At 44.6% G+C, this 24218-nt stretch overlaps 1 protein-coding gene across 2 annotated transcripts in view; it reads left to right on the top strand.

Moving 5' to 3' along the window:
* The window catches only part of LOC111851408 (guanine nucleotide-binding protein G(olf) subunit alpha), a 74347-nt gene that overhangs the window by 16618 nt on the left and 33511 nt on the right, over positions 1-24218 (top strand). The window contains exons 1-4 of one of the 2 annotated variants that reach the window (XM_023826319.2): positions 4316-5401; positions 5613-5685; positions 6239-6293; positions 6440-6559. In XM_023826319.2, the coding sequence (XP_023682087.1) occupies positions 5263-5401; positions 5613-5685; positions 6239-6293; positions 6440-6559 (387 nt within the window). In that variant the 5' untranslated portion in view covers positions 4316-5262. Of the gene's footprint in view, positions 1-4315; positions 5402-5612; positions 5686-6238; positions 6294-6439; positions 6560-24218 lie in introns of those variants that run through there. The other variant, XM_023826318.2, reaches the window with a different exon arrangement.

Below are 24218 nucleotides of genomic sequence, written 5' to 3'. Positions count from 1 at the left end.
TGAACAGTATTTTAAAAAGTTTACATTGTGATATTTAGGAGTTGAAAATGGACTATTTAGCGAAATAGAACTTATCTATCAGCAGAGTCTGTCGAGTAAGCTGGTGATGTCGCCTCTGTGCCCACGGACACAAAACGGTGTTACTTGCTTTTGCACAATATTGTCTCACTGGGATACAAAATATTTCCATACAGCTAAAGACGAATGATGACCAGTTCTTGTTCGCTTTTCTCTTCACTCATTTTTTTGTTTAATTTCTCATAAACGCACCACACGGTCTATGACTGAGTCTAACAGCAAGGACGAAGGTGATTATGATTGTCTCAGAGACTGAGTAACTGAGTTTAAACTGAGTAACAACTTTCTGCAAAGTTTGCAGCATTCCTAGTTTTACCCAGACAACAGAGCTGAAAAGTATGATAGTGCCTTCATTTTATTCTCTATAAAAAGCCACTGAATTTCGAGAAAATGTGAAACTATAGCAGACACTGAATGTAAAGTTAACTCAGCCATGTGAGCTAGCAGAGAGCAGCTAAGGGACTTAAGGATTCACATGAAATTGAATCTTCATAAGGGCCGTACGTCGGGTTAGAGCAAAATATCTGCTAACGTGGGTCCCTCCCCCCCCATGAGTGAATGGGGCATTGTCAGATCAGTGACGCTTCCCCCCGCTAATGAGGGCGTGAATAAGTGAATTATTTAAACAGTATTTGTATAGGAATGATTCTGTCCCAAGCTTTTTGATCCATATTCGCAGTTGATCATTATATAACCATGATCACTACAAGTAGTTTCCATTTTATGTATTTATTTACCTTATTTGAAACCTGAGTTTTGAACTCAATTATTTGTATCAGGATTCTCAATTCTCAGCTTGAAAGGTCTTTACAGAGGAACAAAACCTTGACTTATACTTCTGCGTCAAAAGGACACCGTAAATACCACGTAGGCGTGAACCCTACGAGTCTGTCGTGCACCTCCCCTGAAATGTATCTATATACACAGACCACAAGAGATGTGACTGGTTTGCTTGGCAGTGTTTCTATAGGAGCGGAGTACGCATTTACATTGTTACCACAATCGATTGTTGCACATATCGTTTTTCAAGATAACTGGTACGGAAGTACGCATTCATGTCCATTCCTGTATATACATATATGTGCATATACATGTATACAGGCCTCTGAATGTGTATGTACTGTACATACATATATGTGTGTATACATGTATGTAGGCCTGTTTGTGTATGTACTGTATATACATGTATGTAGACTTGTGTGTGTGTGTGTGTGTCTGTGTGTGTGTATATATATATATATATATATATATACACACACTGTACAAACACTACATCTCATTGTACTCTGAAATGAAAACATAGAACAAATAAACAAAGTTAAGCCAAAACGTATTCTAAACTTATGACTAATCAAAGTAGCCACCTTTGGCGGATATAACAGCTGAACACACTTGTGTCATTCTTTCGACAATGGAAATCAAATAATCTTCAGAAAGTTCTTCCCCACTGTGCTGCAGAAGTTCCCATGAATGTGTGGCACTTGTAGGTTGCTTTGCTTTCACTCGTCTGTCCAGTTCATCCCAAACCTGCTCGATGGGGCCTGGAGACTCTGCAGGTCGCTCCATGTAACCAGCTTACCATCTTGTTCTTTTTTCCTGAAGTAGTTCTGGCGTAAATTGGACTTCTGTTTTGGGTCATTATCTTGCTGTAGGATGAACCCCTGAACAAATAGGCGTTTACCAGAGGGTATTGCATGGCGCTGCAGAATGCTGTTTTAGTTCAGGGTGCCTCTCACTCTGTACAAGTCACCGACCCTGGATCCAGTAAAACAGCCCCAGACCATCACGCTTCCTCCTCCATGTTTGACAGTTGATGTCCCACACTGAAGAACCATCCTTTTGCCTACTCCACGGCATACAAAAATCCTGCGTGATGAACTGAAGATCTCAAATTTTGATTCATCAGTCCATAACACCTTCTTCCTGTCTTCAGTAGTCCATTGGCGGTGTTTCATAGCCCAGCCAAGCCTCTCTCCTATTCTGATGTCTTAGCAACGGCTTTCATGCTGCAACTCGACCTGTCAAACCTGCAACGCGAAGTCTTCTCTCTACAGTTGAAACTGAGATTTGCTTACTCCGACCACTACTAAGCTGTGCTTGAAGCTGTGGTCCTGTGAGCCACCTGTCACGCAAGCTGTTGACTCTCAGGAACATGTCTCCTGATGCTGTTGTGGCTTTGGGTCTGGCAGACCTCTTCCTGTCGGAATTCCCCCCAGTTTCTGAGTGCCTTTTGATGGTGAAGGAGATTGTACACCCTGACTTTCTTCGCGTTTCCTCTCTAGGACAGGCCTACACTTTTCAGTGTTATGATGGTCTGTCTCTCTTCCATTGTTAATTTACTTTTTCGCGCCAGTACAGTACTGTTCAGATAATGCTCACGAGGGTATGGTACCACAGTTAGTTCCAACACTACTTACATGCAGACAGAGGGGGCTGTAAGTAACCAGGGCCACCTTGGGACACCTGTAGGCACTGGGAGCACCGACTCTCGAGGCTTGATAAACCCCGATTGCTGCAGAACAGCTTTAAGTTGTTACCCCATTTTTTGTTCCCTTAAAAGGCCTTTTTGTATAATTCTGAAATGTACATTATTTCCCAGATCTGGGAAATATTCTGAAATGTACATTATTTCCCAGATTTGGGAAATATTCTGAAATGTACATTATTTCCCAGATTTGGGTAACTTTACCTTTTTTTTAAAAAAAAAACTTTTCTCTAGCAGTTCACCACTTACCTTTTTACCATTTCAAGCTATTCATTGGACATGAGCTGGTTGAATTTCAGTGAAAAACTGGAAAAATCGATGTTGTAAAGCTTTTGACCGGTGGTGTACATATATGTGTGTGTACATGTATGTAGGTCTGTGTTTATGTACCGTATATACATGTGTGTACATATATGTAGGCCTGTATGTGTGTGTACGTGTATGTAGGCCTGTGCGTGTATGTACTGTATATACATATGTGTGTGTACATGTATGTAGGCCTGTGTGTATGTACTGTATATACATATGTGTATGTACATGTACATGTATGTAGACCTGTGTGTGTATGTACTGTATATACATATGTGTGTGCATGCATGTAGGCTTGTGTGTGTATGTACTGTATATACATATGTGTGTATACATGTATGTAGGCCTCTGTGTATGTACTGTATATACATATGTGTGTGTGCATGTATGTAGGCCTGTGTATGTACTGTATATGTATATACATATGTGTGTGTACATGTATGTAGGCCTGTGTATGTACTGTATATACATATGTGTGTGTACATGTATGTAGGCCTGTGTGTGTGTGTGTGTGTGGTGGTACCCTTTCAGTGGGGATATATTCAAATGTTAAGGGGGGAGAATTGGCATTAATTCAATGATAAGTAAACCTAAAAGTGCAATTTGAATAATAATCTCCAGTAGTAAACTGCACATCTGAAATTAAGATGGGACTTCATATCCCGGCCACTGTGATCCATGACACAGTGCTTGTGATTAAATGACATTTCTCTTTAAGCAGAGAATCTGTATAACAAAGGGACTTTGTCTTTTAGTCTGATTTGCATCAAGCAGGTGACTTTCCCAGTCTCACAGTGGCTGGTGGTTCCCTCTGAAGTGCAGACTGTTTAACCTGTAGCTGCGGCTGAGATCTCAGCTTGGCGTGCCTTACGTACGCACCGTGTAGACAGGCCAAAGGACTGCCTTTGCAGGGCTCTGTGCCCTCTCCAGCTTCTCCCTTTCGGTTTCCTCCCATTGTTCACGTACAGAGCCTTGCTTAATTGGTGTCTCTCTTGTATTTCTTGCCTGTTGCTCTGCTCTGTGTGCGCCCTGCAAATCCTTGCTAGGACCCCTACACTTTAATCACTTAGGCTACTATGCATATGAGCAAAATATTTAAACAAAATGTTATGTTTTGTTAAATTTGCCCAGTAACATTTAAATTATTTCAGCTTTGTTTTCTCTATTGTCGTTGTTCAATTTTTATAATTGGCATATATTGTATTGGTCTCATATTAAAACATTGGTGTTCGTAGTCTTGTAACATAGGTATGGGACACATCGAGCCACATCCAAAATGAAAGACAACTGAGGAAAAGCAGCGATGGCGACAGTAGGCGACGAGTCGTTACCGTCCTTATCAGCGCGGTAACTGGGAATTAGCGCCACTAATAAGCCGGTAAGGCTGCGGACGGCGCGCGGCCCGCTGCGCAGGGGGGCTTGCGTCCCACGCCACGCGCACGCGCACGCAGGGGCGAGGGAGGCCGGTGTGCATGGAGACGCGGCGGCGGTGACGGGTCGCGGCCAGTCTCCGTGCGAAGGCGGAGGGCAGGCAGTGCGGCGCACCTCGCTCTTCAGCCAGGAGCAGCCTGACAGCTTCTCTTTTTCCTGCCGTTCGGCGTCGTGCGCTCTTTCCGTCCTTTCACTTTCCTTACTTATTGACGCGGTTTTTGACCGATCTCAGAGGAAAATCATAAAAAGTACTTTATGTAGGCCTATATCGGTCCTTCTAAGTAGCTGTCAGTGTAAACTTTCCGGGAAGCGATCTATCGATATCTGCTCAGCAGCAGTCCGGCCGAGCCCTATAATAATCACGGCCGCGGACGCGGTACCGGTGCCCGCGGACGGCTTCTTGGCAGCCGTGATCGAGATCAGTCGGGCGGGCGCCGCTGACATGCTGACCGCGGGCTGTTACTCGGGCTCCTAGGCGTAGTGGGGCCAGCGCGGCGCTGACGACAGGCGCAGGTTTCACGGCACGGCGGCGGCTTTTCCTCCCGGCTGAGGGTCGGTACTTCCTGGTGCTGCAGAGAGAGGCAGTGCTGAGTTAGAGGGACGGAGACAGAAGCGCGGAGACGGGGGGAGAGAGGCAGCCTCACAGCGAGCGGAGAGCGGCAGCTGGCTGCGGTCCAGGAGCTGCTCTGCTCCGCTCTTCTCTGTCAGCCGGCCGCTTTTATTTTTATTTATAATAAACATATTTATTAGGATTATTGGAATCCGGGGCCGTTTGGCAGCGAGGCGAGGCGGATTATTAAGAGCGATCATTTTCTTCAAAGCTGCGGGGAAACGTCGCACCATTTTTTCCCCCTCCTTTGCACGGATATTTTCTCTTTCCCCGTTTTAAATTGAAATCAAGGCTTTTATTTTTGAGCCGTTTTATTGTAATACCGTCGATTCGCCGAGGCTAACGGAAGATGGGCTGTTTGGGTAACAGCAAGACCGAAGACCAGCGCATCGACGAGAAGGCGCAGCGAGAGGCGAACAAGAAGATAGAGAAACAGCTGCAGAAGGAAAGGCAGGCGTACAAAGCCACACACCGGCTGCTGTTGCTGGGTAAGCCCGGAGACGGGGTTCCGTGGCCCGGCGGTGTCTCCGGCTCCCCGCCTCGGGCGGATCTGACAGCCCCGGCCGGTCGGGTGTCGCCGCACCGGGCTTTGCCCTTATGATAATGGCCGTGCTGTCCGTCGCGATCGCACGGTGGGCGCACACGTCTCTGCCACACGGCAGCCGGCCTTATTATTCATCTCTCTGCTTTATTTCCAAGGGGCTGGAGAGTCCGGAAAGAGCACGATCGTCAAGCAGATGAGGATCCTTCACGTCAATGGCTTCAATGCGGAGTGAGTCTTACTGTTTGTTAAAAAGCACGCATACTCCGGCCCGATAGGTACATCTGCCGTCGGCCGCGCTTGTTTTCAGTGCTGTGTTTCCTGTGTGTGCGTGTGTGTGTTTTCCCCCCGGCACAGCATAGCACAGCACGCCGCCGCTAGATGCGCGTTTAGGGCCGGAGCCGCGCACCAGCATGGCGACTCGCTGCCCCTGATTTCTAACGCGCCGTTTTCCCTTTACTTTAAACAGATTCGCATCTCGCACTCGTGTGACTTGTTACCGATGACATTTACACGATTCACTTGTATAATGCGCAACTGGGATTTCAGTGTCTTACCTAGCAGTTCGTGCGGATGTGTATTTAATGGCAAATTGAAGATTTCGCGTGATGGTTGGCCATGTAAAGGTAAAACGGGCCTCATAAATCGTATTACTTTCCCTCTAATGGTTGCAAGTACCATTGTTTGAGGTGATATTGCTGGAATAGATGCATTACTGTTAAGCTGTGAAGGTTTTTTATGTCAGTTTGCCCTTAAGCTCATCTGTACATCTGTTTCCATGCAGAGAAAAGAAACAAAAAATCCTGGACATTCGAAAAAATGTGAAGGATGCCATAGTGGTGAGTTGTTTGTTTGTTTGTATTTAAACAGCGACATGCTCCAGTCCCGGTATCCCATTTCTCCCGTTAGACCGTAATGTAATCATGGCATGACCTTTGTCACGTTTTTCCATCTTCATGCCTGTGTTTTTATATCTGATTTCCAGACGATAGTTTCTGCGATGGGCACTTTAATACCTCCTGTCCCACTGGCTAACCCTGAGGACCAGTTCAGAGTTGACTACATCAAGAGCATAGCGCCCCTTTCTGACTTTGACTATACGCAGGTAAGGTCTGCAGTTCATGTAGAAGGTATTTTTAGCTTAGCTTTATGCATTATGGAGGTGTTGTCAGGCCCTGTTGCCTTAGAGCTTTAATTTAGTGGCTGGTTTTTAATCTATGCATTTCTTCTTGAACACTGCATTTTTGGAAGTATTATGTATGATGTGGCGGTATAGAACAAATGGTTTGTGATGAAAGGAAGTTGAAATTATTTCTCAGAGCGAAGATCATACTGAAATTAGCAAATGGCTGCATGGTTGTGGCTGTTGAGGTTCCTGAGGTTTGTGCGAATGTTTGTCAGGCTGCTCTTAGGTGTATTTCTCACATGAATGTGCAGATACGGCTTTTTTCTGGGGTTCAGCAATTGGCTCTCGGAGAGGTTGAGGTCCTCAAAAGTGTTTTCATGCAGTCTGTAGCTTTTAAAATGTCCTGAGACACCTTGCTGTGTAAAACGAGTGAAATGTTGTGCTTTATGAATTACCGAAGAGGGGCCATATTAACCATCTTAATGCTTATTGGGATCCTGACTGCAGAGGACGTTAATTAATGCCTGTGTAAACGGGGGCTGGTGTTCAGTGACGGTCACTTCAGCGAGTAAACCTCAAGTTACTTTGGCTGTTTGATTATAAAATCTTAAATCCTTTAAAGTTTTTTTTTTTTTTTTGCTTCTATCATCCCAAATAATTCACTCCTCATTGTTTTCTCTCACCTTAAATTTTGTTTTTTTTTTAAATTTACAACTAATAGTGAGACGTGGAGTGGGTTATTAAATCTATAGTTGAATCATTATTTTTATTAATGTTTAAATGTCATCATGTTTCCTGGTTTGGTTATTATTTTATTTATATTGAGATACTAATAGTAAATTGTTTAAGGTTCATTCTAGTTTCTTTTAATTCATGGTTAGAAAAATCCATTTTTTTTTCTTTAGGTTTGCTGCATACTTTAGTATCTTTATTATCCCACAGTTTTTAATGCTGTGGTTGAAACGGCAGTAACATTAAGGCTACGTGTAGCTCTGCAGTCCTTCCAGAATAATAAAATCGAGGTGTGATTCCCTGATTGGATCTCGCAGCTGAATCCTTTACCTCTTTTCCACACCTACTGTGACAGTGCAGACAGGGAGCTGGTTCCCACTCCTGGGAACCAGCCCACGTTTCCAGTGGTTAAAAACATGTATAACAAATAGCGAATACGCACACCACCTTGGGCATGTAACATTTTAAGTTTGTTAAATAATGTTATTTGACAGAGAATGTTTAAGCTGATGTATCATGTAGGCTGTTGTATCATAATACACCCATATAAAGTGCCTTTGGCTGCTATATAAAAATATATTGAATTGATGATGTTAACTTAAGTGCCGGTTCATAAGTTAGCATTAATTGAAACATTGTTCTTTATAAAATGGATGGATAGCTAGTTACATTAAAAAGCATTACTAATATAACTATTTGCTGATTGTTTTGCTGCATAGATTTTGCCGCTATCCAGAAGACGGGCATCACCCGCCGTTTAGGCATATTCATGAACAGGTCATTGGTGAGACATAATAGTCCCTGGATTCAATCAGATGCAGTTCATCCATTTGCCTACATATGTCACCACCTCCACCATAAACTCAGGAGAACTGGCACCAGTTTTCGATTGTGTACCCATAAGGAAACAACTGCACTTTGGAAGCTGGCTACCAAAAAATAGAATACAGAACGGTGCGGCACTTTTAAACACTTTTTCCATTTGTGTATTTTTGAGAGTTTTGTTTTGTAGTTTTGGAGGTTTTTTAATTTTTTTATTATAAATAATTTGCTCTGTACTATGAATGTAGCCTGTTCTCTTCAACTCTAATTTCTTCATGTTTTCAGCAAACGCTAAAATCAAACATAACATCAAACTCTAGGAATAGCAAACGCGGCTATGGTTCAATGGTTCTGCGCATTGTAGCCGTCGTGAGTTCAGCCTCAGACAGGCAGGTCTCTGCTGCTGTGCCAGAGCCAGTTTTCCAGGTACAGCACCAGTTGATTGGTAATGAAAAAGCACGGAACCAGTTGCCAATTAGGCACGGACTCTGCATCCGCACCACGCTGGTGGAAGAGAGGCCCGTGTGGACCTCTCTGCCCTGGTCTCCCCCTCTGGCCCATCTCTGCATGCTCTCACACGGCTGTGCCATCCAGTTTCTTTAGCTGCTCTGACAGACAGTAAAGTACTGTTGTTCTTATCTTCTGGATCCAACTGTGTGCTGTATACAGGCTGCTGACTCCTCAAGCTCATTTTAGCAGTTGTGTTGTTCATAACACTGTCACTTCACTACTGGAGGAGTCTGGGTACATGTGTCCCCAGCGGTGTCCTCCCTCTGTCCGCTTAAGGGGAAATCTGCTATGCTACCATGCTTGGGGTCCAGAGTGGCTGAGGGTATTAGCAGAGGCGCAGGAATGATAACCATAAGATGCTGTAGGCGTGCTACTGTAAATGCATTTGACTTCACGGTTGTGTGTCCTGGCCGAGGCTCCAGCCCTGTGTTTATGAGCTTTGCTGTACATGTTAATCCACGACGGCGTTTTTTTTAAAAATACATGTGCTCGGTGCAGAGATTGCTAACGTAAGTGTGCTCCTGGTCTGTTTAAGCTGCACTGACAGGAAGTGTGTGTATAGAAACATCGTGCACAAGCCCTAGACCAGCGATGTCAAAAAGAACACGGTCTGCAGTAATCATGCACTATTTTGTGTTGCGTTTTTCTTTCTGAATACTTCTTTACATGCCAGTGGGTCGGCGTACCTTTGTCACTTGTCTGTCAGTAAGGAATACGAGCTGGCATTAGCGGAACGATGCAGCCAGTCTCGCAGTGAAGCGCACGTGTTGCTGATCTGCTTCCGTCTGTCTCATTTTGGTCCTGCATGGATTTGTCATTTTATTCTTGGAGTGTCCACTGTTTGCATAACTGGGATTTATGAAGTGCTACCATTGTAGGAAGTGTCTTAAGGAGACAAATGCTTCCTGTAAATCGCTTGGTTATTTTGCCATGGGTGGCATCATGTGATCCGCTGGGATGACGGGCCTTTGCTCTCTTCAAAGCCTGGACAGGCCTGTACAGCAGGGATGGGAACAAGTCATTTTCCCTCAAGTCCAAGTCAAAGTTTTTCCATCATTTTTACAGTCAAGTCACAAGTTATCAAATTTGTCACTCGAGTCCAAGTTCGGTTGTTAGGTAGGGACTCTAGTTACAAACTGTCAGTTTTTTTACCTTTAGTGATTAAAACTTGCTGCAGCAAAAACATTTAGGTTTTTTTAGGCAGAGAGAGGTTGATAAGATCACATCCACTCATCCTCACACGGTTTTGACGTCTGTGTATATGCAGATAGTTTGCTGGAAGGATGTATCACTGTCTCAGGAGACCTTGCTTTCAGCCAGTTGAAAATGCAGATAGCCGAAAATTAATATACACTGAAATTATGAAATTAACATTATGGTATCCAGAGGGGAACTGTAACCTCATGTCAAGTCATAGGATCCTAATCGTGTCCAAGTCTTTCCATCGGTTTTGCCGAGTCAAGTCACAAGTTATCAAATTTGTGACTCGAGTCAACTTGAGGCACTGACTCGACTTGTCCACCTCTGCTGTACAGGTAGCCTTCATGCGACTGCTGAATGCTGAAGTTAAACCAGGGTCTCCTCAATTGGAGACTGAAAGTGGCACATGCTAATCCATGCTAATACATGCTAACCTCGCAGCACAGCAAGGCGGCATTCGGCTCTGTCCCCCACCCAGGTGGACTGAGCTGTGTATGAGGCTCCTTTCCTCCATACTGTCAGCCGCAAAAACTCCATCCCAAGTTCAGTCACATGGAAGCATGAGCAGACATCTCACCTAGTTCTGTGTTAACATCAGCGGAGGGATTCACAGGACTGTGGTGGTTTGGTAGTCGCCTGGTCAGTGTGGGCCTTCTGCAGCAGGCTGTGAGGGCATCTCGTCTGCCTTTGATGTTTACATAGGAACCCGCAGAGGAAGGTAACGTTCTCAGTCGCTGAACGTATTCTGAGTGACTTCCTGTGGCATGTGTGCATAGATCATGTTGGACTGCTGACTCTTCAGGCTGGAGTGACAGACGGGCTGGAATCGGTGATACTTTAGTCGTCTTCTTTCCAGGGGAGTTTAACGGTGAAATCCATCCATCTGTGCAGTCGTACACACATCAGCACATCTCAGCCGTGTGGGCGGAGCCTCTCTATGCCTGTCATAAGAACAGTGCTGCACCGTAGGGTTACCTTCGCCTTCTCTTGTTATTTTAAACCCCAGGGCTATAGGTTGATGTCTGTTGTGCAGCCGTGTATCTTTAGCCTGGGTGTTGAAGTTGGAGCCTCATTACAGGGGGCAACTTCACCCCACCCTGGGCCTGCGGCTCTTTATTTCCAGTTTTTCTGCCCCTTCCCCCTCCCCCACTGGCCTGAGCCTCTGCTGAGGCTGCTGCAGGCAGGATGTTGATCTGGGTTAGTGTGAGTGAGGAAGGCAGTGGGGTGACGCAGCAGCTATATCGCCTGGGGGGGATACCCCTGGGCTTCCGGCCGGCTTGCCCTGGCGCGGCTGTGTGACCAGCCTACCCTGAAACTGGCACTCAGGTGGACCAATGTGGCACAGCGCGGCTGTGTGGCCAGCCTAACCTGAAACCGGTGCTCAAGCGGCCCGGTGCAGTGCTGCTGTGTGACCAGCCTACCCTGAAACTGGCACTCAGGTGGACCAATGTGGCACAGCGTGGCTGTGTGGCCAGCCTAACCTGAAACTGGTGCTCAGGTGGCCCAGTGCAGTGCTGCTATGTGGCCAGCCTAACCTGAACCTGGCACTTAGGTGGCCCAGTGGAGCCGGAAATCAGAACGCGGTCGAGCTCTCTGACCACGCTGCAAATGCTCAGCGACAGTGCTGCTGTAGTGTGTCCACATGGGCATTTGTCGTTGAAATTGAGTAAGAAGTTCCTGCCAAGTGTGCTTTATTTTTTTTTTTATTTTGATGGGGGGTTCCCGGTTTATTCTGAATGGGGGAAGTGTGTCCCTAGTTCCTCAAGAGTCTGTTCATGAGCACTGAGTGATTTAGTGTCTGTCTAGTGTGCTCATGGGTGTGCGTTACAAAAAATGAAAATGATTTTCCAGCTATTCGTAATGATATTTTGAAAGAATGTTTCAGTTATCTAAATTTTGGTGATGAATTTTTTTTAAACCAAACTTTGTAAAGATGTTTATAAAAGTGCTGTTTAGGAACTGATTGTTTACACAGCAAGTTTTACATGTCTGAGGAGGTCTTATGTATGTGTAACTTTTTAAATGACTAAAAATTGCAGTGGGGGTAAGACACAGTAATTGTTGGCTGCCTGGCGTGTTAGCCGGGCCCTCGCGTGGCTGCCTGGCGTGTTAGCCGAGCCCTCGCGTGGCTGCCTGGCGTGTTAGCCGGGCCCTCGCGTGGCTGCCTGGCGTGTTAGCCGGGCCCTCGCGTGGCTGCCTGGCGTGTTAGCCGGGCCCTCGCGTGGCTGCCTGGCTTGCTAGCCGGGCCCTCGCGTGGCTGCCTGGCTTGCTAGCCGGGCCCTCGCGTGGCTGCCTGGCGTGTTAGCCAGTCCCAAGCGTGGCTGCCTGGCGTGTTAGCCGGGCCCTCGCGTGGCTGCCTGGCGTGCTAGCCGGGCCCTCGCGTGGCTGCCTGGCTTGCTAGCCGGGCCCTCGCGTGGCTGCCTGGCGTATTAGCCGGGCCCTCGCGTGGCTGCCTGGCGTGTTAGCCAGTCCCAAGCGTGGCTGCCTGGCGTGTTAGCCGGGCCCTCGCGTGGCTGCCTGGCGTGCTAGCCGGGCCCTCGCGTGGCTGCCTGGCGTGTTAGCCGGGCCCTCGCGTGGCTACTGATCCAGCATGGCCACTAGGCATTAGCATGGCTGCCAGGCGTTAGCCGGGTGTTAGCGTGGCTGCCAAGCGCTAGACAGGCATTAGCATGTCTGCTGATCCAGCATGTTTTGTTTACCAGATTATTAGATGCTGTTTTGCATTTATGAATCAAATGTTTCCAAATAAAATGGAGTGTTGTCTTTGCAAGAAGTGTCCTTCATTTTGTGGATGTGTCCGTATATTCTGTGCTAATGAGCTGCATGCTCCTTGCCATGGCTGCCATGGCTGCATCCAGAGGGAGATGTGGCCAAAATTTGATTCCAACGGTAAACAAAACAATTCAGGGAGGAGAACTTGTGTGAGTCCCTGTGCCAGCTGTTGGTGTAGGTTTCCTCATATAAAAATGAAGTTTGATGTCATGATGAATTTACCTTTGGCCACCTCTATCCTTATGAAATAATTGAACTGGTAAGTGCGTGCGTGCGTGCATGGGTGCGTGTGTTTAGCGGATGTGTGGTGTATGTGTGTGGTGTATGTGTGTGGTGTATGTGTGTGGTGTGCCCCAGCCAGTGCACAGCACAGTTAATGGCTTTTACATTGAAAACATCCCATCAGGAATGCTAGTTTCTGTTTTTGTGCAGTTTAATTATTTATAATGGGGTCGAGTGGACATTGAACTCTGATGTTTTACGAAGGTGTCACCTGGTTTAGTAGTGTAACTTTAAACTGACATTAAAATGTCACGTGTCTCTGTCCTAGTGGAAGTTTATTTAAATGTTCAAATGGGTGCAGGCTGTTTGTTTCACGAAAGGTTGTTTGATATGTGTATGGTTTAGTGGGTCAGGCAGCAGCAGACAAGGCCTGCTTGTTACTGGCCATGTTACGAATGATGCTGGATGGAACAGTCGCTCCCTTTTTACTTGTACTGGCCATACTGGCGTGCCTCTGCCATATTGTGTAACGTTATCTAACAGCAATCAGTTTTAAGCCTAAAAACAGTAACGATAATGGGTGTCATGGGTTTGCTGGGAGCAGTCTCTCAGTCTCCTTTCCAAGGGAGGATGCCACCTTTGAAACTTCTTCAGATTGGGGTCGACATCCCAGCAACTGTCCCGCCACTTTTGGGAGGGTTGGGCCGAGGGTTAGGGTTAGGGTCAGGGTCAGGGTTAGGGTTAGGGTTAGAGTTAGGGTTAGGGCAGCCATCGCTAACATCCCTGTATGCTTCCCCTGCCCTCACCTTCTGCCCTAAATGACATGTTTATTTGAGTTGCACCTAGGACTGAAAGATTTGGAGAAAAATATCTAATCCTGATTTTTAAGAACATAAGATATTTACAAACAAGAGGAGGGCATTCGGCCCATCAAGCTCATTTGGGGAGAACTTAACTAATAGCTCAGAGTTGTTAAAATCTCATCTAGCTCTGATTTAAAGGAACCCAGGGTTTTAGCTTCCGCTACACTAGCAGGAAGACTATTCCATACTCTAACTACACGCTGTGTAAAGAAGTGCTTCCTCAAATTCATTTTAAAACGTTCTCCCGCTAATTTCCACTTCTAGTTGTAGTATTTAAACTAATATTGAAATAGCCATTTGGCTGAACAGCATCCAGACCTGTTAGAATCTTATATACCTGGATTATGTCCCCCCTTAGTCTCCTTTGCTCGAGGCTAAACAGATTCAGCTCAGCTAACGTCTCCCATTAAAAGACATTCCTCTAAGACCAGGAATCATTCTTGTAGCCCTACGTTGAACCTTTTCCAAGGCAGCAATGTCCTTCTTAAGATATGGTGACCAAACCTGCACACAATATTTTAGGTAGGGTCTTACTAAGGAATTATATATTCGTAGCATCACCTCCCTTGACTTAAACTCCACACACCTAGAGATGTAACCCAACATTCTATTGGCCTTTTTTATTGCTTCCCCGCACTGGCGAGAATGAGACATGGAAGCATCAACATACACACCAAGGTTTTTCTCATAATCGGCTAGCTTTATTTCAGTAGGTCCCATAAAATACCTGTACTTTATATTTCTGCTCCCTGCATGGATTACCTTACATTTATCTGTGTTAAATTTCATCTGCCAGGTATCAGCCCAGTCGCTAATTAAATCCAGATCCTGTTGTAGCCTCTGTGCTGCTAGATCAGTATCTGCTACACCACCCACCTTGGTGTCCTTTGCAAATTTAACCAGTTTACTGTATGTATTGGTGTCAATATCATTAATGTAAATTAGGAACAATAGTGGTCCTAAAATTGAACCCTGCGGTACCCCACTATGAACGCAGGCCCACTGTGACATTGTGCGTCTAATAACTACTCACTGCTTCCTGTCTGTTAACCAGTTTTCGATCCAAGTTGCTACAGTTCCTGAAATCCCTGCACCTCTGAGCTTAAGCAAGAGCCATTTGTGGGAGACATCAAAGGCCTCGTACGCCTTTTATTGACGTATATTGTGATTACGATTTTATTTGCGATAATATATATCTTGATATCGGTTTAATATTCAGTATGTAATAGATTTAAAACATGACACAGCATTAGCACATGAAATACCATCAAAATATTAACTGGTCTATATTCTAAGGCAAGGATGAGAACTTAAAGATATAAATTGCTTCCAACATGTATTTATTACTTTTTCAAACTAGCAGAGAACAATCAAACACAAAACAATTATCACAAAAGCTGTGACTGTTATAGTGATAAAAAAATTTAAGTTTCAGTATAATGAGAAACAATAGCAGTTTGCCAGCTAAACACTAATAAGCAACTTTGGCATATGCAGCCCTCTTGTTTGCACTAATGTGCCATTGGTGTTAATAACATCAGTGGATGTAACACATTCAACCAAAAGGCCATAAAGTTCCTAATAGAGTGGCTGCTCTGTCCTGAAATCATACAGCTGAAAAGTTTTCAAATACAGTATGTTAAGTAGGTTATTAGTTTATTGGTGATTTCATGTTTGTCAAAGTTTCCGCTTCTTAACATTACTTTATACAGTTTTTTATTCAAATCAACTCGGGTAAAGCAATTTAAGAATGTACATTTTCAGGTAGAGCTGAACGATTTATCTATTTCAAATCAAAATCACAATTTGAAACAATGTGAGTAGCAAATGGCAACGGCTGTGATTTAGGGAATGCATTGCATAGCACATCTGACCCAGGGTGTAAAACTGTTGTGAGAATAGTTTACTAAATCCTGCCGTGCTTCTTGTGTGACAATCATGCTCACCAATCAGAAGTGCCGTGCTCCTCACATGGCAGTTATGCTCACCAATCAGAAGTGGCCCAAGGCATCTGTGGATACGCCCATATGCAGCAATTACAATAAACCAAGGAAGAGGTTGCATTTGCGGTGTGAAAAAAAAAAAATTGATACTGCTGCTGAGCTATAAGTGAATTACCTACTTATTTCATAGCCAAAGCGCGCCTGTAGCCTCCTTTAACTGCCAGCAGCACATGGTTCTGCATATCACACCTTTCGTTCTTGTTAATGGTCCATCATATTAGCATACTGCTCGGCCATCAAGCAGCAGTATTACAGAGTTACTGTCACTCCCAAAAAGACGTGAACCCCGTAATACAGTCGTGTTTGTCATATATTTTAATACTCTTTGATGTAAGTATTGGTTTCGATATATTAATCTTATGAAATGAATCTTAATTCTACACCAGTAATAAAATAAGAGCCTCGCTTTAACATAACTATCAAAAGAACTGATCACTTTAATGGCTATTACAGTGGGGTATGGACAGTCTTATTTCCAAAAGATATAAAAAGTGGCACTTATGATTTCTCATTCATTTTACAATTGTCAGAATAACAACTCAATGGCAACGGAATGACAAGCCACTTCAGTCGAAAACAGTATTTTATTTTCATTTCAAATAAAATGCAGGGTTGCCAACTTTGTTCAGCTGGCTGGAGTGAGATTATCAATTTGATTCAAGTCTACACATGCATGCACATGTATTGACATACATGTAATAGATTTATTGTTTTGTAAACAGTCTGTAGGGTACTAAAATATGACAAACACGACTATTATGGGTTTTATGGGTTTTTTGGGATGACAGCCTATGTTTACATGCACACTATGAAAATCGAAGTATTGTGTTAGTCTGGCTAAAACTGGACTTTTAAAGTACATGTAAACATGTTAGTCTGACTGAAATCTTACTGAATCGAGTATCTCTTCTTTGGACTTAAACTCCCAGATAATGCGAATGGGAGTTGATTTACTCCTGCATGTAAATGTTCAGCCGGACTCAAACTGGCCTAGACGCCCTGCTCATGCTCTGGTTCACCTCTGCTGCTTTTGTATGAGCGCTGCATGCCTTCTCTGAGACAATCATTTTCATCCTTGCTGTTTAAATCACTCCTAGACGGGTTTGTTAGAAATTTATGCTGAACTCCTTTTTTTTTTGATAAATATCCCAATATTTATTACAACAAATCATATTGCAATATTTGAAGAATTTCCAATACCGTACAATGGCACATTAACAAAAAACCAAAAGGTGTGATACGCAGTACGTTCTGCTGCAGGCTAAAGGAGGGTGTGGCACTTCTGTTGATAATGGGACCTTTCTGTCAACAATCTTTGACCATGAAATAGGTAGGCAATTCACTTACAGCTCAGCAACTGAATCAAAAAAAATTTTAGACCACAAATGTAGTGTTTTCCTTGGGTTTCACGTATTTGCTGTTTGTGGGTGTACCTGCGGTCACCATCGGCCACTCTGATTGGTGAGCTTGAATGGCACAGAAAGAGGATGGCATGAGTTTACAAAATTATTTTCACTGCAGTTTTAAACCCTGGGTCAGACATGCTGCATGAAGCATAATCTGAATCGCAGCCTTCGCCGTTTGCTAATCGCGTTGTTTCAAATCACGATTTAGATTTGAAATCGATAAATCATTCAGCGTAGTTGCTGATGTGTGAGCGCTTCACGGATCCTATTCCCAGCCAGTAATGACCCTACACTGGCAATGCGGATTAGCCACCTGTATTAACGTGCACATGTTATGTTGGCAACACCATTTTCAAGGCAGTGGAGCCACAAACCAGAGAAATCTCACTGTGGAGTGCAGATTATTGTGTCCGAAGCTGAGGAACACCGTTCCATTTTATTTGGTGGCACATCTGCCGGTGTGACAGACGAGAAGCAGAATGGCAGCCTGTGACTGCTGCTGGTAATGTGCACGGTTCAACCAGCCGGACAAAGGCAGAAATAAAACAAAGAAATGGACGGATTTAAAATCTGTTGAAGCGGCATTCGCAATGTGGTTGGTTCACGAGGGTCAGGGGTGGAAGATCCCTGTGAATGTGAAAACTCGTGAGTAAAGTTTTACGGCTGTCACTATTGATTATATCAATAATCGAGTAATCTACCAAATAATCTGACAATTCAAGTAATCGTATATAATTTAATATAATATATAATATAATTAATGCAAGGCAGGAATCAACCAACCGCTGCAGGGCTCGCATTCAGTGACACATTTAAGTTGGACAGTGGAAAGAACTGAAGGTTCTGCAGAAAACCCACCATGCAGGGTGAACATGCAAACCACACACACCCACCACGCTGCTCTGCCACTCTGACAGCCGTGCAGGGTGTGTAATGTTCATATCAACATGGCATTTCATGCATGTCTAACTGCCTCATAGACCGTAATAGTCTGCTGGGTTCAAGATTCAGTACGTTAAAATGCTAAAACAAATTTTTTAACTCAGTCACTGGAAACAGAACTTGGTAAGCTTTATTTTAATGATGATTCCTTTTCAAAATGATCTAGTATATGTAAAAATAAATAAATAAAATCAGTCTAAAGCTTACCGTCACTGCTTTTGCATAAGCTCTGCATGCGCGTTATGTATTACAAGGTTGCTAACTCTCACGCATCTGGTGTGACACTCATGCTTTAAGATTCTCACTCGCACAAGAAATCCTACAGCAAATCTATATTATTCCATTATAAACCTAAAATGAGCTACATTTAAAGCATTGTGGTAGTACAGAATATTTACAAGATAATAGCTTACAAACATGTAAATGTGTGTGCAGACTTGAATTGAAAATCTCACGCCAGGCAACTGACCAAAACTGGCAACCCTGTGTTATGTAAGATATGTTCGGCTAAGTGGCTAACCTTTGTTTTAGCAGCTCTTATTTTGACATACAGGAATCGTAGAAAGTAAATTAAGCAAGATGATTTAAGTCAACAGGATGCCAGACAGGCTAGGCTACTCGGCGAGGCTAAACGGCACATATCTATGGCTAACTTCGCCGTATTTATTTTCCCCGGTGTCTTCATTTAAGACACTTGCATTGCAGTCGTTCTGTGGTGATATATTAGTTAAGTACAGACGACTGCATTTTCATTCACTTTTAACGTGAATGACATTATTTGGCCCCTCATGCGCTATGCGCATCTGTCTTCTGCCATATTGCCAAGTAATTGAGAAGGAAAATTTCAGTCGATGATTTTTAGTAATCGAGTAATCGTGACAAATCTAATACTTGGGCCCCCTAACCCCAAACCATAAGTCTGCTAGCCTGAATGGTAACTTAAGTGTGTTTCTTACCAATTTCTAAATGAACAGTACTATACTGTACTCTTTGCATGTCAAATGACTTTGTCATGTCCTATCAAGACCTTTTTGTATAATATACAAACCATCTAAATTATGCCCCTGCAAGTACAAAGTCACTGCTGTACGCACCTGGAGTAGTACTACTTTGATCGGTTATTAGAAATGCACTATTAATGGCACTGAAAAGTTTCAAACTGGATTGGATGAGATATACGATGGGACATCGACTCCTGTGACCGAGAGCTCCGATGTGCAAGCATGAGGCCGCACTGTGAAGCCTCTAGCTATCCAAAGCAACAAACTATGATAAGTTACAAATCACAGTAAGATCTGCTAGTGACAGGGCAGTGTGGCTGCTGTCTGCTGGAAGGTAAACGTAGCTGCAGAAAAGGCCCTGTGTGTTTCACCGGGCACAAGCTTACTGCCTCAACTTGGGACGTGGTCAGGGTGTGAGAATTCAACCTCCTGCTCTGGCTTGGGTCAGTGTAGGCTGCCCTAAGCTGCCGGGCCAGTTCAGACCTGAGCAAGCTCATTTTCCCGTCGTCTGGCTCCACCGACAGCGTGCTCTGAGTGTGCCTTGGCCGTCCTTCCAGTTGCTTGAAGAGGGATCGAAACCTCCGGTCCAGCCTGTTGTAGTTAATTATTATGTGCTAATGGAGAAAGCATATTTAATCAAAACCGCCAATGTATTTAAATTGTTCATTAGTTGCACGATCTCTTTGGCAGTGTGTGTCAGCATGTGTGTGTCAATCTTTGTTGAAATTGCTGGCCGATATTGAAACTTTATTATTATTAAGAACTACTAAATTAATGAAAACGATTGCAGTGGATGTTCAGGCATTTTCCTGGTGGTAAGTACGGTTGCCACTTCACATTGCAAAAATAAGACACCCCCACCAATGAAAATGTTTTCCAGGGGGAGTCTAAGTATGATGGACAAATCGTGTCCTGTAAGATATGGGATGGATGTGAACAAGCCTCAAAGTACCAGTTTTCTATGGCGAGGAACCTATTTTTAATTCATTATTAAATCTGCCCCACAGATCGATCTTTCTTTTGTTTTCCATTGAATAAAAGAGAGATGTGGTGTCATGAGATGTTTCACTGATGGCATCTGCTCAGTCACCAAGTGGCTCGCAGTTTAGCCGGTCCGTAGTATCGGCGATATTCAACGACAATATCAGTTAAAAAATCAGTTCACCACTAAGTAAAAGCAGTGAGCTCTGGTGTTTGCTATGTGTTCACAATCATTTACTCCAGTAGTGAGCATCCCCCGGAGCTTATGTTACCCGAGAAGGGTGAAGATCACATACTTTTGCTTCCCTTTTGATGGTGTTGGTCACAGTCAGATAGTGTCAGCTTGGACTGATACTTGGCAAACCTCTGTATGAAGCTTCCCTTTTCTCACCTTGGTATTCGGGCTAAAGCGTGCCGGGAGCTGGGCGGGGCCTGTAGCCGAAGCGCGCCGGGAGCTGGGAGGGGCCTGTAGCCGAAGCGCGCCGGGAGCTGGGCGGGGCCTGTAGCCGGAGCGCGCCGGGAGCTGGGCGGGGCCTGTAGCCGGAGCGCGCCGGGAGCTGGGCGGGGCGGGACGTTCTAGCCCGTTCCTGACGCTGCATGGTCATATGCGTGCCGTGCCGGCGGAGGCGTGCTCCAGGTCCACGCTGCGCTCCTACGGATGAGTCATAAAGAGTGATGCCCAGCGGTACGGGGACCAGGGACACCACAGAGGCGCCATTGTGTGGAAAACAAAGAGAGACATTTGGCCCGGGGGGGGGCGTGGGGTCTGTGAGTGCTGCCGTTACCTAATGGCTGTAAAGGCCACCCCCCCCAGCTGAGCATGGCCCTCTTGCTGCGACGGGGGCAGAATGGCCACAGCACTCACCGACATCCTCCTTCAGCCAGCCGCGTGTCACTGTGCAGCCTGTGTCTAAATTAGCTGGTGTCTGGTCTCCCTGACTTAATGTGGTTGTGCTTAATTCCTCTGCTCTTCTTCTGCCACCTGGGTATAGCCAGGGCTTTGCTAACTGTCCTATGTTCGAAAGGCCCCTGGGTGGCCCTGTGTGCTGCCTGATCACAGGAGTGACTGCGTCCCGCTGGTGGGCTGATGCCAGCGAATGTCGGCTGTAGGGGTGGCACGGTTCACAAAACCCACGGTTCGGTTTGTATCACGGTTTTAGGGTCACGGTTTTCGGTTTTGTACGGTTCTTGTTATTTTTTCTTTTAATCTTTAATACTCCAGAAATGTACTTCAGCATATGATATATAGCTTAATTATCCACAATTTAGGATACAGTATTAAAAAAGTTATATCATGTAATCATGCATAAACTGAATTTGACTTGACTTAAAGCACATTATTAAAATTATTAATCCCAGAACAGTAATAAAATAAGTCTTGCCTTAACATAAATGCTAAAAGAATAGATCGCTTTAATCGCTATTACAGTTGGGTATGGGCACGCAGTCTTATTTAGAAAACATACAAAAAGAGACAGGCAGGGATTGCTGGGATTGCTGCGAGGATTGCTGGGATTGCTGCGAGAGAGTGGTGTTGAGCTGCAGCGATTGTTTGGGATTGTTTTTTTGGAGTGTTTTGAGTGTTTGTGTGCTTTACCTGTTTACGTGGGTGGCTGTTTATTTCTATTTATTGTTCTTATTTCGGTCAGCGTGAGTGCTTGTCTGTCCTGTCTGTTAATCAACAGCGCGATTATTACCGACAGAAGAGCTGCGGGTGTCGCGTGCGCGGCGTTTTTCTGTCCGCGTTTAAACTCCGTAACAAACACCCGCGGGGCGATTATAACTAATAACATCTAACGTCGGTATCGCTACCAAGCGTCGGAAAAGGACAGTTGCTCCTGAGCTTTGCTCGGTCGCCAGTCGGGGCCGGGAGGACATTTTCCACTTTTTTCCCGCTCCGGCAGTAGCCTGCTGTGAGGGGGTTTTTGTGGTTTTTCGACCTCCCAAGAGCAACTTCGATTTCGCCTTGTTTTTAGTTCATACTTGGTTCAGGCAGAAGTTCTTCTGGTAAGTAGTAGTAAGTTTATCAGGTTTAAAATTTTTAATAAAATAATAATAAAGTTCCGTTTTAACACAAGTAATAACTTATTTTAGTGTACTCCGCACGTTACTGCATTTATTGTTACGCAAATTAATCTTTATAGTTAAATACACTATATAAATTTACTGGGCTGGGAGTACGGGGTCATAGTGAGTTAGTTAATTATGGGGCCAGCTCAGTGTTGCGTTTGCAAGATGTTTGCCCTTCTGGACGTTAGTGTCCAGTCGGACTTCATCTGCGAGCGATGTAAGCTAGTGGACTCACTCATGGTCAAGGTTCGCGACCTTGAGGAGCAACTGGCTCGCATCCAATGCAACAGTGAGTTAGATGAGCTAGTTGATACGCCGTTTAGGGAGACGGTGTGTACGCCACTAACGGGGGGGAGGGAGAATGAAGAGCAGAGAGGTCGAGAGAGCTGGGTGACCGTAGGTCGTAGACGCAGGAAAAGGCGTACACACGTTACAGAGGCGGCATCACCTGAGGTGTCTGTGTCTAACAGGTTTCAGGTGCTTCCAGCTTTAGAGCCGGAAGGGACTGGGGAAGCAGGTGGGCCCTTGGGCACTGAGGAGCCCCCTCCCCCCAGAAAGAGGGAGGTTGTGGTAGTGGGGGATTCAATTATTAGGGGAGTAGACAGTTATGTGTGCACGCGTGATAGAGGGTCCCGTACGGTGTCTTGCCTGCCTGGTGCCCAGGTAGGAGACCTTCCAGATCGTGTGGACAAGCTTTTGGCCCCAGCTGGGGTGGATCCAGTTGTTGTGGTGCATGTTGGCACCAACGACATAGGCAAGGGTAGAAGGGCTGTTCTGCAGGATAAATTTATAGAAGTCGCCAATAAGCTTAGAAGCAGAACGTCCATGGTGGTATTTTCCGAAATACTCCCCGTGCCACGCGCAAGTGAGGCTAAGTTAGCTGAGATAAGGAGATTAAATGCGTGGCTAAAAGGATGGTGTAGGAAAGAGGGGTTTAGGTTTATGGGGCACTGGAGGACCTTCTGGAACAGGTGGGACCTGTTCAAGCCGGATGGGTTGCATCTGAACCGGAGGGGAACCAGTGTACTGGGAAGGCGTATTTGTAGAGTAGTTGAGGAATGTTTAAACTAGGGACTGGGGGGGCAGGGAGGTTAGTTAAGTATGTAACTGGGGGGAAACGGAAAGCCCAAAAAAATCATATTATAAGTAGGCACTGTAATAAGCCTACCCTTTGTTGTCTGTATTTAAACGCCAGGAGTATTAGGAATAAAATTCATGATTTAGAGGCTCTTATCTCATCGGACTCTTATGATATTATAGCAATAACTGAAACGTGGTTGAGTGATAAGGATGGACAAGAATATAATATGGATGGTTACACATTGTTCCGTAAAGACCGTATAGGTAAGAAGGGAGGTGGTGTTGCAGTATATGTAAAGGAAATCTTGCAGGCAAGGGAGCTTACTGATATAAGTAAAAGTACGGAAGCTATATGGGTAAAATTAGATGCTACAAACTCAAATAGCCTAATTGTCGGTGTTTGTTACAGAGCACCCAATGTAGCTGCTGAGGAAAGCAGATTGTTATACAGTGATATTAGGATTATGAGCAATAAAAATGATGTGGTAGTTATGGGTGATTTTAATCTACCGGGGATACAGTGGGACATTGTTGCTGGCTCTTCTGAAAATGAACTTGAGATGGTGGAATTAGTACAGGATTGTTTTTTTACTCAGTTTGTTAACACCCCTACCAGGGGAGATGCCATTCTTGATCTTGTTTTGTCTAATAACCAGGACAGGATTGGTAAATTAGATGTTTTAGAACCACTTGACAGTAGCGATCATAACATGGTTAAATTTGAGGTTAAGTTTAGTGCCCGAAGAGCAAAGTCCAAATCAAAAATATGTAATGTTAGGAAGGCTAACTTCAATTGTATGAGATTAAAACTAGAAACCGTGAACTGGATGGAGTTAAATAACAAAACTGTTGAAGAGGCATGGGAATTTTTTAAAAGCACATTATTGCAAGTACAAGAGGACTTCATACCTGTTTCTAGCAAGAATAAATCTAGGAAATTGCAACCTAGGTGGTTTAATAGGGACATAAAGTATAAAGTAAGGAGGAAAAGGGCTTTGTTCCAGAGATGGAAAATAACTGATGATGACATAATA

Source organism: Paramormyrops kingsleyae, chromosome 4 (genome assembly GCF_048594095.1).
Source record: "Paramormyrops kingsleyae isolate MSU_618 chromosome 4, PKINGS_0.4, whole genome shotgun sequence".
Classification (NCBI taxonomy): domain Eukaryota; kingdom Metazoa; phylum Chordata; class Actinopteri; order Osteoglossiformes; family Mormyridae; genus Paramormyrops; species Paramormyrops kingsleyae.
This window is presented reverse-complemented; position numbering and strand designations above follow the sequence as displayed.